At 51.3% G+C, this 14,131-nt stretch overlaps 1 protein-coding gene across 1 annotated transcript in view; it reads left to right on the plus strand.

Moving 5' to 3' along the window:
- GRIK3 (glutamate ionotropic receptor kainate type subunit 3) overlaps positions 1–14,131 on the plus strand; it is a 69,824-nt gene that overhangs the window by 30,084 nt on the left and 25,609 nt on the right. Inside the window, exons 2-6 of the mRNA XM_048968874.1 lie at positions 6,812–6,988; positions 7,823–8,080; positions 9,213–9,394; positions 11,239–11,292; positions 13,878–14,051. Of these exons, the coding sequence (XP_048824831.1) occupies positions 6,812–6,988; positions 7,823–8,080; positions 9,213–9,394; positions 11,239–11,292; positions 13,878–14,051 (845 nt within the window). The remainder of the gene's footprint in view (positions 1–6,811; positions 6,989–7,822; positions 8,081–9,212; positions 9,395–11,238; positions 11,293–13,877; positions 14,052–14,131) is intronic.

A 14,131-nucleotide genomic window follows, 5' to 3' on the forward strand; every position in this document is an offset into this window, starting at 1 on the left:
AGATGGAAGGGGCTTTTTTTGGCCCATTCTGAATGCTTATGGGACACTCAAGTTCTCCTGCAGCTCCAGGTGCATCCCTCTGCTCCATGTGTGGTTTGTGAGCAAAGAGTGAGTGATGGGGAAATGAAATCTATTACAGAGCTTTCATCTCTTTCCCTGCAGAGGAGTTTGGGCAGAGGGCAGAGGGATGCAGCAGAAACCATCTTTCCAGAGAATTCTGTGCTTTTTTTTCCCCTCTCTCAATGCTTTCTATTACAAAGAGTGGGGAGGAATGGACAGGACACCAACCAGGAGGACCCCACTATGGGTTTGGGATTTTCAGCTCCGAAACAGAACTCTGTTTGCCAATCAAACTCCGTATCTATCAGGAGCAAATTCTCAGCAGGTGGCACAACAATCTTGCAAAACCGAACTGTTAAATATTTAGGGCAGATGACAAACAATATGTCATAATATTTGCAGAACCGCGTTTGCTATTCCGCTCCTCATCTCGCCGTTTTTGGACGCATCCACAGGAGAATGGGAAACAATTGACTGCCACTATTTGGTTACATTGTGAATGAAGTGTAGGATTTAATTTCGATTCCTTAAGCCTAATATTGCAATGCTGCATGCCAGGTGGATTTTAACACTTATTAGCTGGGGCCTCGCAATGAATATTGAAGAGGAATTTAATTAACATGCGGGAACTCTGATTTTAATTGGGTTTGAGGTTTCATTTCAGACTTCATTCCAATGTGGGACACCTCTATGTCCCACTCCCACTTCCAGGCAGTGCTGCCAGGACAGCTGCTGAGCATACATAGCCCCAAAAAGGTTTGGGGAGCAGAGCAGTGACAGTGTGGCAGGGCACGGTGCACGGAAACACTGTGGCTGAGTTCTGTATTGGTGGCAACCTCAGCAAAAACAGATCCAGATCCACACACTTCTGTCCCTTACACCCAGCTCTGCTATCCCATCTGCTCCCAGCTCTGCTCCCACCTGCACCCAGCTCTGCTATCCCATGCATTCAGTTCTGTTACCTCATGCATTCAGCTCTGCTATCCCATGCATTCAGCTCTGTTACCCCATGCATTCAGCACTGCTATCCCATGCATTCAGTTCTGTTACCTCATGCATTCAGCTCTGTTACCCCATGCAGCCAGCTCTGCTATCCCATGCATTCAGCTCTGTTATCCCATGCATTCAGCACTGCTATCCCATGCATTCAGTTCTGTTACCTCATGCATTCAGCTTTGCTATCCCATGCATTCAGTTCTGTTATCCCATGCATTCAGCTCTGTTACCCCATGCATTCAGCACTGCTATCCCATGCATTCAGTTCTGTTACCCCATGCATTCAGCACTGCTATCCCATGCATTCAGCACTGCTATCCCATGCATTCAGTTCTGTTACCCCATGCATTCAGCTCTGCTATCCCATGCATTCAGCTCTGCTATCCCATGCACCCAGCTGTGCTGTCCCCTGCACCCAGAGTTGCTCCCTCCTGTACCCAGCACTGCTGTGCCACACTGTGCACTGGGTAAACCTGACTCTTCCTGGCATTTCCATTGCCCTTACCTTGATGGAATCTACTCCTAGGAGACCATGATGATGCTTTTAAAGATTAATTAATTGAGCCTGCTTAAAAAAAGAAAACAAAACGAAACGAAAAAGCCCGTTTCATGTTGATCACGTCCTATGCAAATGAGAAATGTAAATATCATTAGGAAATCTGTTGCTCACTTAATTCCTTTCTGCTGTAGCACTGCAGAAGGCCTTTGATCTCCTCTCGGCGCTTTGATCCGCTCTTGGCCGTGGCTGCTGCGAGGGCACACAGCTCACCCCGTGCAAACGAGGAGCAGCGCCAGGAGCTGCAGCAGCCCCCACCCTGACCCTCAGTGTCCCCACGTTGCCCCGCTGCACCAGCAGCCCCCACCCCTTCTATCCCCCTATCGCAACCCAGCAGTGGGAGCACAGAGCCAGACACATCCCTGCAGCTCCCTGCAGGCGTCCCGTTGGGCACAGCCCCTCAGCCCGCCCCAATCTACTCCTCGTTACAGAACGAGCCGCCAAATTCCATTAATTTCTCATTTAGTGAGGCTAAAGTGCTGATACATACATTTTAGCTACAGTGCTCTTAATCAGTTAATTTAACCAGAAACATTAATAATGTATTTCTTTGCCACTTGACTGCTCATCCGTTAAACGGCTTATCCATAGGAGAAGGATGTCACCCCTCGTGACATGGAGTACCTAATACAGTGCAAATGAAATAAGATTTTGCATATTTAATATCAGAATGAAGAAAGAAGGAGATGCCGTCTGCTGGGAGCTGCACTGTGCGGCTCGGCGCCGAGCTGGGCGTGCTGCCCTGGCAGGAGGAAATCCCTCCTTACAGGACAGATTTCATTTTCTGCTCGAATTCATCTCCTTGGCATTACTCAGCAAATACTTCTCTATCCCCGTGCTGCACACTGGGGGTTGCTCTGATGCTGACGTCACCCCCAGGTCCCTCACCAGGGGGGCACAGAGTGCCCAGACCAAGGGAAGCTGTGTCTAGGGTTGGCGTGTTCTGTGGTAGCAACTCCTTAGGAAACATAGAAAAATTTAGGGGGGGAAATAAGTAGTTGTTGCTCTTTTTTTTTCTCTGCAGTGATATTGCCTTTGCATTCTGTTGCCTCCATCACATTTGGTACTATTGCAGCAGCCATGTGCTGAGTGGGCAATCCTGGTAGTGGCCTCCAGCTGCACCAGGGGAGAGTCAGGTTGGATAGTAGGAGAAGTTCCTTCTGCAAGTGGTGATGCATTGGCACAGGCTGTGCTGGGAGTGCTGGGATCACCATCCATGGAGGTGTTCAGAACTGGAAAGAGATGGCAATGAGAAACGTATGGGCATGAGGGTGGGGGGGGAGCAGGGTGTTGGACTTGGGGGTCTGAGAGGGCTTCTCCAGCCTGAATGATTCTGTGATTCTATGACTGGGCAGTGTTCACTCCATACTCAGTGCACAACTCAGGGAACTCCCTTCACTTCCCACTGGTGTTTTCCCATTTCTCCCTGAGGGTTCAGACACAGCCTTGGGAACACACAAAGCAAGGCAGTGCCGTTCCCTGACTGCACCACTCCCAGCAGTGGAAGCAAAGTGCCAAACCTCCCCTGGTGGATGCACAGGCAGGAGATGTGCAAAGCTCAGCCTTGTGCTCACACCATCCCCAAACAGGGTTCAGCAGTAGAGGATAAAGTGCCGGACCAAGGCGCAAGGAGAGGGGAGGCAGCAGCTCTCGTGCTGCACCCAGCGAGAGCGATTTCAAACCAAGCACTTCTGCCAGGATGTCACACGGAAAGGCTGTCAGAAAGCTGTCTAAATGTGTTAACAACACTGTCAGCGGGGGAGAGAGAAGTGCTATCGGAATGGTTGTTCTTCAGAGCTAAATAACTCTGTGATTTTGTGCGGAGTAGAAGACGAGATCGCACCACGCACCGAGCGCTGAAGGAAGTTCTTGCTGAGGATGGAGCTGTTTGTTTTGTTAAAAAGGGGGAGGGAGGAGAAAGTGATAACCTGAACCACTCTGACTTTCCTGACCCGGCTTTCTGCAAAGCTGGAAGCAGCTCTGATTGCAACCAAAGGGCGAAGCAGAGGATGGAGCCTGGACACAGCTCTGCTTTCCTGGCACAGCTCTGGATTCCCACCATCCCTAGTTGGGATGGGGCAGCAGTGCACAGGTTTGGGCTCAGCTGTGCACAGCCCTTCCCAGAGCTCCACATCCCAGGCACAGGTTCAGCCTTTTGCTTTGGGTTCTCGTTATGAATTGCTGCTCAATTCCCACCTCAGCAGCAATGTCAGTGGCCATCCAGTCAGATCGAGTAACACAAAATGATAAGACACGAAGCAGATCCTAATTAGTGTGCTTTCTCATTTGCTGATTGACATTCTCTGGAGAGCAATTAGCCTACTCTAAAGGGAAAAGACAAACATTTACTTAACCTGCCTGGTGATTGATACCTGAACTCCAAGAAGTCAGAATCCCATCCACTGCTGGGATCTGATGACTCAGAGTTTCTCCCTGTGCCTTCCCCACATACTGCAGAAAAGCACAGAGTTGCAGTGCATGGAGCTCACCCAACAACCCAACACTGCAACCCACCCCCACCCTGATCATCCCATCCAGCACTCTGCTCTACCACCAACTGCTAACAGTTAGTGCTGATGATGGAGAGCATCCAGCAGCACTCTGCACTCTGCACTGAGGCATCTCCCATGGGCTGGTTCCCAGATCTAGTTCCCATCATACCAAACGTGGGACAAAAACAAGGTTTTTTGGGGAAAAATATATATATATATATGCAAACAAACACAGTTTGAACCTCAGTGTGAGCTGAGCAGCTCATAGCATTGCAAGGTGGACCTGTGTGTCATTGCCTGGGCAAGGAAACAGCAAGGTCCCTTCCTGGGTGTACTGTGCAGCGAATGCCCTCTGAACATCTGCAGGACACTGCACAGCAGCTCTGGGTGCTGCCAGCCAGCCCCACATCAGGGAGCAGCAGCCACTGATCTCCCCAGTGCTGGAAATAACTTCAGCAACACCCGGACGGAGACAGAAGTGCTTGAATGAGAAGCGGCCACACCAGAGAGCTTTTACTTTTACTATCTCTGATAAAACTGCTTTACAAGTATATAAAAGTGGAAGCTGCTCTGCTGTTGGCTTGTGACAGCCTGTTTGCTCTCCGTGTTCCACCCAAGAGGGGCACAGCACAGCTCCTATCCCCCTGCAGCCATTGCACCCTGCGGAGCTGACAGCCCCTCCGAGCTCCCTCTGCTCTCAACACCAATGGGAATTCTGGTGTGCCCATGGAATGGCTGCTTCATGTTCATTCTGAGGGTAAATGCTCAGTTTTCAGACCTTGTGCTGACTTCCCTGTGCTGCTCAGTGGAAGGCTGCTTGCTGGAGCCCTGCAGCACGTTGCACCGAGGGGTACAGGGGGTCCCAATCCTCCCCACAATCTGCAAGCTGATGCCATCCCACAAATCATCTCCACTTCGTTCAAATGGAAGAGCTGCAACAATTATTTTCATAATTAGCTGCCTTTTCAAATTAATGCCAGTTATGCTATGTAATCATGATGAAGATTATGCATTAATCAGCTGCTCCAAGCCGGTTATTAGGCTCTTTAAATAATGATTGCAATGAATATATCTGAAGGAGAGACCCAGAGCCAGGAGAGAGGCAGCACACAGCATCCCTCGGTGCTGAGCACTCAGTGGTGCCTGCTGCTGGCACCTCTGCAAACATGGATTTCACACTGTCCTGGTGTCTGCAGCACCCGGCAGTGCAGTCAGAGATATATGGCTCCTTCCTGCCCTCTTCCACTGCCTGGTACTAAATTCAAGCTATTGGGTGGTTGCACGGAAAATTTGTTTCTGTCAAAAAACCTATTATATCCAATTGGATGTCTGGAATGGGAATTTATTTGGGCTCAAGCAGCAGTAATCCACACAGGCAGACCTTCTGTATTGTGCCCTAATAAGACGTGCTGCAAAGGAACTCTGAAAGCTCGTGTCAGCTGCTCTGTGATCGATGTCACACGAAACCAGTTATCATTCCGGGATGATGCTGGAAAACAAAAAAAATCTTCTGCTACAATGTTCTGGGCAGTAAATCTTTGAACAGAGAGGATGAACCTCATGCTCACTTCATTCCTGTTTATTGTTTCTGGTGTAATATTGAGCAAGAATCTTCCCTACCCTGTGAAACTTGGATGAGCTACCGGTGTGTACAGCTGATAGGGGTGAATCCATCCCTCAATAGCCAGAGGTTACAGCAGGATCCAGTGAGCATGGGGCTCTGGGACAGCCATCCTGGGCTCCTGCCCACACTGCTGGGCATTCTACAGTGACTGCTTGGAGATCCCATAGGATTGAAATGGGTCTCCAGAATCTTTTCTTTACTCTTCCCCCCATTGCCCACGTTACTACTGAGACCTAAAATATTTTTTCCCAGTGGAAACATTCAGTGAACAACTCCAATGTCTGTAATGAAATACTTTAGGTCCACCTTAAATTGGAAAGGAAGATTTTCTTCCCACTAACAAACCCAGAGCCCATCTGTTACCAGTTGCACTTGCTTATCTCGCTCATCCATTAATTATTTTGGTTTACTTTTTAATAAGATGGAGCAGGGTTTGTGAGCCTTTCCGCAGCTCTGCGAAGGGCGCAGGGCTGTACCTACAATGATGTACAAGTGCATAATTTACAGCCACCCCGAGTTGCTTCCATTAGGTTGGCTGTCAGCAGGGAATTGAGGACAAGACGTAGCAATCCGGAGCTGGGGAGCCAGGCAATGCCACGACATGAGCTCGCTGCCCATGGGGAGGTGTAATGGCACAAACAGCTCCTGAGCACGAGGAAGCAGCATCCGAGATGTGCATTACTGAGCTGATGTGCTGTGGGATAGGCAGATCTCTGCTGGTGTGAATTAAGGACTTGGATGAGCAAACACGAGGAACGATGGAAGACGGGAAGGGCACTGAAAGGCCATGAGAAGCAGCAGCCCAGCCCAGCAGTGTGCCCCTCCCCAGGGCTGGCCCTGCTCCCACAGCATGCCACACACCTGCCTCATACACATACTCCAAGGCATCAGATTTGTCCCTGAAAAGCCGACACCAAAAGCTTCCCTGCAGCACCTGCCAATGAGCAGAACCACTTTATGATTCTGGGACGAGCTGTTGGTCAGCTCGCTGATGGCACAGCTCCATCCGAGCCTTCTCGCCCTTGCTGTGTGCCACCATAAGCACAGCATCCACGGCTCCATCCTGCTCCTTTTGTGTTCCAGGAGGGATCTTTGAGTACACCGATGGCCCCAACACGCAGGTGATGAGCGCAGAGGAGCAAGCCTTCCGATTTTCTGCCAACATCATCAACAGGAACAGAACGCTGCTGCCCAACACCACGCTGACCTACGACATCCAGAGGATACACTTCCACGACAGCTTTGAAGCCACCAAGAAAGGTGAGCAGGCAATGCATTCCCCTCTGCCATGGACTCAGTGCACAGCTGCACGGGGCCGACCCTCCAAGGCACTGACACAGGGCAGCAACTGCTCCTTTTGTCCCCACAAAGCTGCTTTCAGTGCTTGCTTCTCATCCTGCACGCAGGTCTGTAGGCCACGCTGTGTTTATTTCATTGTATCCCCAGCAATTCAAACCTCCCCGGTGCAGAACGTCAGCTTCCTTTCTTTCAGGGCAGCTTTCCTAATGCCTTGCAATGAAGCAGAGCTGTCAAAAAACCCCACGCTGCCCTTTGATTTGGAGGGAGGCAGCAGAGGCGACAGAGAAATAATCTGTTCCTGTGAAAAACTTCAGTGTTTTTTTCCCCCCAAAATGCCTCCAGCCCTAAATGCAGTTGTTCAGCTTTAATTTCTCAGTGAAAGCTTCAGCGGAGCTCGGGGAAGCATTATTTGGCAGAAAAGAAACTCTATTAAAATTGATGGGAAAACGCATTTGTCAGGGCAATTTTGATCATTTCTGTGCTCATACCCAACACAGTCCTAATGGCAAGCTAACCGGGCAGCCCCCAGCCACACTCCCATTAAGAGGTAATTACCCTCTGAAGCATATTCAGCTCAGATCAATGGAAATGAGCTGCTCCAAGGGGATGTCAGCCCCAGGCACACCCCATGGGGGGCTCAGCACAAAGGATGCCAAAGAGGCACCCAGTGGCTGGGTGGCCTGGCTGCAGGTGGGTGATGTCTTTGGCACCTCCACAGCTCAGTCTGCCCGTTCCCCCACTGCCCCCACCCCACACTGCTGCCTTGCTCTGCTGATGGCCTCTCACCCCTTGCAGCCTGTGACCAGCTGGCTCTCGGCGTCGTAGCAATATTCGGACCATCCCAAGGCTCCTGCACCAACGCCGTGCAGTCCATCTGCAATGCCCTGGAGGTGCCACACATCCAGCTCCGGTGGAAGCACCACCCGTTGGATAACAAGGACACTTTCTACGTCAACCTTTATCCTGACTATGCTTCCCTTAGCCATGCCATTCTGGACCTGGTGCAGTACTTGAAATGGAGGTCAGCCACTGTGGTTTACGATGACAGCACAGGTAGGTGAAGGAGGTGCTTTGAAAGGAGGAATCTGGGAGGTTTCTTGTTGTGGGTCCCATTTAGGAGGTGCTCCCAGGAACCCTTCTGGAAGCCAAATCTCACAGTGTGCAGAACACCCTGGGGTCCCATCCCAGAGCTTTTCCATCCTTGGGCACATAGAAGCCAGGGCTGGGACAGAGGGATGAGGGGGATCAGAGCTGCGGGGCAGTGCCTGGCCCAGCTCCACGGCTGCCATTGGGAATGCACTTTCCCAGCTGAAAGCAAAGGCAGTTCTGCAAAGTTTTTTTTTGTTGTTTTTTTGGCTAATTCTGTAAAAAAATAGCTGACAAAGTTTTTCACTTAAAGAATGCTGTTGATGGTTAAACAAAGCAAAGAGCTGCACAGCGCTATAGATTAAAAAAAGAGCAGAAACAAAAGACACATTGGAGAGCCTGTCCAACCTCATTCCACTAAACCAAATGGTTTCTTTAGGGGAGGGCTGATGAGAACACAGTTTGACATTCCTGTTTTGCAAATGTGGGTCACAGTATGTTCCCTTCGTGGCATATTCTAATGCACTTCTACTATGCACGGGGACTCGCTTTGCTTTTCCTGCCTGCGATAGGCATCTGCTGAACTCCTTCTTGCAGCATGAGATACCAATAGCTCCAGCTCAGCTGCATTCAGCACAGCTTTGTACATTCCACATAAAACAGGAACGAATTCTAAGGACAGCGAGATGGTTACAAGTTGTGATTAAGTGCCCGCTATGAACCACGCTATTCATAAATCTAAGTGCGTTTTCATTTTTTTCTTCTGCTGTTGCACATGATAAATACCGCGGATTTTAATTTGTCATGTAGATAATTATCACAGCCTGTCCTTTCTCAAGGGCATATTTGCTTAAGAAAAAGCAGTTTGACAACAGAGATGACCGAGGTTGGGAGCAGCCCTGTTCCCCTCTTCCCACCCAGCGCCAGGACCCAGCTCTGCCCTTTACTCTGATAGACCTTTAGCATCCAGGGCAGGGAGGAACGACTTGTCTGCATCCCTATTATTACCAAAAGGAAACAGCGTACTCTGATGCCCGCCTGCAGGGCAGGGCAGCCCATCCCGTAACGCTCTGGGTTTGTCTTTGTGCAATGCCTGAAGGCCTCATCCGGCTGCAGGAGCTCATCATGGCCCCGTCACGGTACAACATCCGCCTGAAGATCCGCCAGCTGCCGCTGGACACGGACGATGCACGGCCTCTGCTGAAGGAGATGAAGCGGGGCAGGGAGTTCCGCATCATCTTCGACTGCAGCCATCTGATGGCAGCCCAGATCCTCAGGCAGGTGAGCGGGGGGACTTTGGGGACACGGGGGGACATGGGGACACGGGGGGACATGGAGACACGGGGGGATGTGGGACACGAGGGGTGTGGACCTGGGCTCAGTCCTGCCTACAGCAGAAGGTACAATGCATACATTCCATGCTAGCTCTCCTAAGGCAGCCTTTGGGCCATCCTGCACAAATGCCACAGTGGCACGGCTGAGGTCTCAGCCCCACTCCTTGCAGCAGCCGTGTCCTCGCAGGCACTGTGTGCAGTTCTTGCACTCTAACCAGATATCAATGATCTGCTGTCACCAGGCTCCCCCCCTCCTTCCCTGCCTCCTGCCTCTGTCACAGCTGCTGGCCCAGCTCCTCTCACCCAAGTGCCATTACGTGGCAGGGTCAGCATCAGACAGAGGGAAACATTTCAGGAAGAGCGTTGCTCAGATCAGCCCAGCAAGAAGCTGCCATACAGATTAAATAGATGCCCTGAAGGGCTGGGAAAGCAAGCAGAGAAGGAGACTTCTCCTGCAACCTGCTTGATGCAAAATGAAGAGAAATCAGAAAGCCTAGGAGGGATTATTAAAGAAAGCAATAGAAGGGACTCATTGTCTCCTGCCTATTATTTTAGCATGCTGGCTGTGCTCAGTGCTGTTCACTTATCATGTGGTTTATTATAGTTTATTGTGCCATCTGCTCCGCTTGTCGCTGCGAGTGCAGAGTGAGGAAGATGGAGGAGGGGGGGGCTGCAGGGAAGGAACTTCTCCAGAGCCCTTCTGTGTGTCAGCAGGGTTTGCTCTTTTGTCAGCAGCAGCGGCCACTCCGTTCCTTTCCTTCCTGGACAAACAAATCACTGCAGGACTTTGTGGGAGAGCTCTGCCTGCTCATGGGCGTTATCTGTGTTCTCCAGCTATGCCCATTTCCGGTCACTTCGTAATGCTGTATGCCTGTTCTCTCGCTTCTCAGCCCCTCTGCTCCCCTTGGCAGCTGTCTCCAAACAGCTGCAGCTCTCCACAGTATATAGATGTGCTGCCTTCACTTTGATGGAGCTCCCATCCCATCCTGGGGCTCACCTGCAGCTCCCACCCCTGGTTCACCACGGATTTATTTCCCCACCAACCCAGACATCAGCTGTGCTTGTGCTGCAGGAGCAGGGCTGGCTGCCTGCAGCAGGACAGAGCTGCCATCCACCACGACCTCCTGCACCTGAACCCTCCATTTACTCCTCTGCTTTCACATGGCCTCAAAGACATCTATTTCTGCACCCAGGTGTGCAGCTCTGAGAGCCCCACAGGTACAAGGCTCTCGAAAGAGATTCCCAAGAATCTCGGGGTGAAGATGCACCCCAGAGGTACAACTTCAAGGCTTGTGATCTCCATCCTTTCCTTTACCCGTGGTTTTTGACATCCTGCTTCTTTCCAAACTGTCACTTCCTTCCTCGGAGCGAAATTCTGCCCTAGTAATTTCAGCAGAAAACAAGGGAAGTAAACATCTCCTGGGGGACGTGAAGTTGCTTTCCCATCAGTGGAGATTTTAAAGTGCTCCTGCATGTGTTTTTCTGCAGAAAGCACGCTCACAGTCAGCACCGCAGGGAGAGCCACGACTGTTTCCTGATTATGGAATCAGAGAATCACAGAATCACTGAGCTTGGAGAAGCCCCCCACGATCCCCAAGATCCAAGCTCAACCCAACCCTACCATGCCCACTGACCATGTCCCCAGGTGCCACATCCCCACAGTTCTGAACGCCTGCAGGGACGGCGACCCACCACTCCCTGTGCAGCCTGTGCCACTGCATCACTGCTCCTTGGAGAAGAGTTTTACTCCCTCCTTTCCCCCACTAACTGCCTTTCCCTCCTCTCCCCAAGGCCATGGCAATGGGAATGATGACGGAGTACTACCACTTCATCTTCACCACTCTGGTAACGTATCTGCTCTGTAACCCCAACTGTCCCCCACTGGGGAGCTGCAGGGTGAGGGGTGGGATGGCGGGGAGGGCTGTGGGCAGATCTGGGCTGAACAACCCAGCAGAACCATCAGCAGCTCCACCACCATTACAGCTCCATCCTGTGTGCTCTGCAGAAAGGCCTGTGCACGAGATGAGCTCTGCTCTCATTATCCATGGGCCACTTCTTCCCAACACCAGGAGCCATTCTGGTCTGGGCTTTCCAGCTTGCTGCTTTTGTTCCCGCTCGGGATGCTATTGTCTACTCTACTGTTGAGTGTTGCGTGATTCTGAAAATCCAATTTATCTCTCTGCCTTTAGGAAAGAGGCAGACAAAACTAACCCTTAAAAACTGCAAAATTTATTTTTCAAATGCAAAAGACATTTTAATTACCCCTGCTACTATTATCTATTCCAGGCAGCTTTAAGCATTTCCCAGATAACCTCCTATTAATCAGCCCCAGCTGAGCCTAGAGTACATTTCATGTGTAGGTACAGCCTGGAGGCGGGAAAAGAAGAATTATAATAAATTAATAGATAAGCAATCACAATTAATGCCACTTTCCTGAAATAACAGTTATATCATGGGAAAGATATTTTAATCTGTCATTCCTTAAGGCAATGTTTTCCTAGCTTGCAACGCATGTGCTTCGGCGTCTACAGTACTAGACCCATGGGGTGCTAATGAATTAGTCTATTATGTTATACTGAATGTTTCTAAAAGGTCCCCAGTCAATACCGAGTGCAGTGCATCAACACTTGGCACGAAATGCTGCTGCAGTGTGCTCAGCAGCACGGCTCTGCTCAGTGCTCCTGCAGCAGCAGCCCCAGTCCGGCCTGCCCTATAGGAGCACAGCTCTCTGTGCAGCTCTGCTATCCCATAATGTCCTGAGCACGGATGGTCCTCTGAGCCCAACGCTTCCAGGGATTTCCCAGCAGCTTTGGAAAGCAGCTCTTTGCAAACATGGAAGCTTCCCAGTGCCCCAAAGGAAGCAAGGATCCTCCCATGCTTTGTGCAGAGGGAAACCACAGCCCCCGAGCTCAGGCTGGGGAGTGTGGACATGAGGATGTCGTGCATTTGTGGTGTGAGTGCCCACTGCAGCTCCCATGGGGAATGGCATCACCTGGGGAGGATCCCCCAGAGCCCCGGGGAGCAGAACTGTCCTGAAGGCAGCGGGACGGAGGGGAGAATAAATCTGCAGTAAAAAAAAACAGTGGCGAAAAAGAATGCTGATGAGGTGGAAAATAGAACCAGATGTTCCAATTTGTGGCTGTACAGGAGCGGAAAATGTGGGAGAAACTGATAGGGCAATTCCCCCCCTGAGCTGCTCTGATGCTCGGTGGGGCTGTGCATTGCCCAGCTGCACTGGTGGGAGCACAGCCCAGTGCTGCACGGAGCAGAGGACCCCACAGCAGACATCTGCATGTCTGAGCTTATCAGCTCCGTGTGCTAGCGGTCGCTATAACCCATCTGAAAGTCAGCATACAACCAGGCCTGAGCAATGCCCTTTAATGAGACGTGAGGTTTGCACTTGCCATTTTTCAGCAAGAAAACAAAAAAAACAACAAATGCCCACCCAGCCCAGGCTCTGCACTGTGCTGTGCTGCCTGTGATGAACGGCACTGCAGGCTGCTCCAGCAGGTTACAGCCCAGCATCCATCAGCAGCCAGCCCAGGGCGCAAGGTCATGGGGAGGCACAAGGAGAGATCAAACTCCTAAATATTACGAAGGCAAAACAGCTGTAGGAACTCAGATCTCCCACTGAGCACGAAGTGCTGGCTGCTGGTGAGTGCTGATTGTGTTCTGCTTTGCTCAGGGCGCTGCATTTCAGGGCCAGTGTTTCTGCAGCTGCCTATGGGCAGAACAGAGCTTGTGTCTGGTGAGCACACAGCCCAGCTACATCCTGCTGGTACAGCCACAACATACAAAGCAGCTCCAAAACCTCTGGCTGCCATGCATCCCATGCCCCAACTACACCCATGCAGCTCTCCGTCCCATCCGGGCTGTGCAGGCTCTGGGCTGTGCCCTGGGCTCATTACTCACCCCCACAGCAGTGATGGGGCACTGAGGATGATCCCTGAGCTGGAGTCCATCTCGAGCTGAGCACCGTAGCCAGGAGATGCATTAAGGAGTGCCCGTCCCTGCTGTGTGCCAAGCCATGTCCGCGGGCCGGCTGCCAGCAGCTCAGGGCTGCCTGGCTGGGAGAGTTTTTTTTCAGTTGCATAAAGGGCTCTCTCATTCATTTGCAGACTGTGTAGGCTGGTTGGAACGTCAAGAGATGCATCTTCGTTCCTCTTTGATAGCTGTCTGCAAACTGGCACTCTGGATTCAGAGTCACTCCACCATCCCCAGCACCCGGAGGGCTCTGGTGCTCACAGCAAATTCTCTCCCATCACCTCCCAGCCCCACCAGCACACAGCAGCATGGGTTGCAGCAAGCAGCCCTGCAGCATCACTGCCTCCTGCCCACGTGCTCTGCCATGGCACACACACAGCCCAGTGTAAAAGAGATTAACACCCCACAGCTAAATCCAATGTTTAACCCGGTTTCTCTCTTTTTAGGATCTTTATGCACTAGATCTGGAACCATACCGCTACTCTGGAGTGAACCTGACTGGTTTCAGGATCCTCAATGTGGAGAACCCCCACGTGTCCTCCATCATCGAGAAGTGGGCGATGGAGAGGCTGCAGTCTGCTCCCAAAGCAGAGCTGGGGCTGCTCGACGGCGTGATGATGGTATGGGGCGTGTGGGGTGTGCTGAGGGTACAGGGTGTCATAGGACATGGTGTCATGGACTGGGGCATGGGGATGTGGGG

The sequence above is a fragment of the Lagopus muta genome, chromosome 23, assembly GCF_023343835.1.
Source record: "Lagopus muta isolate bLagMut1 chromosome 23, bLagMut1 primary, whole genome shotgun sequence".
Taxonomy (NCBI): domain Eukaryota; kingdom Metazoa; phylum Chordata; class Aves; order Galliformes; family Phasianidae; genus Lagopus; species Lagopus muta.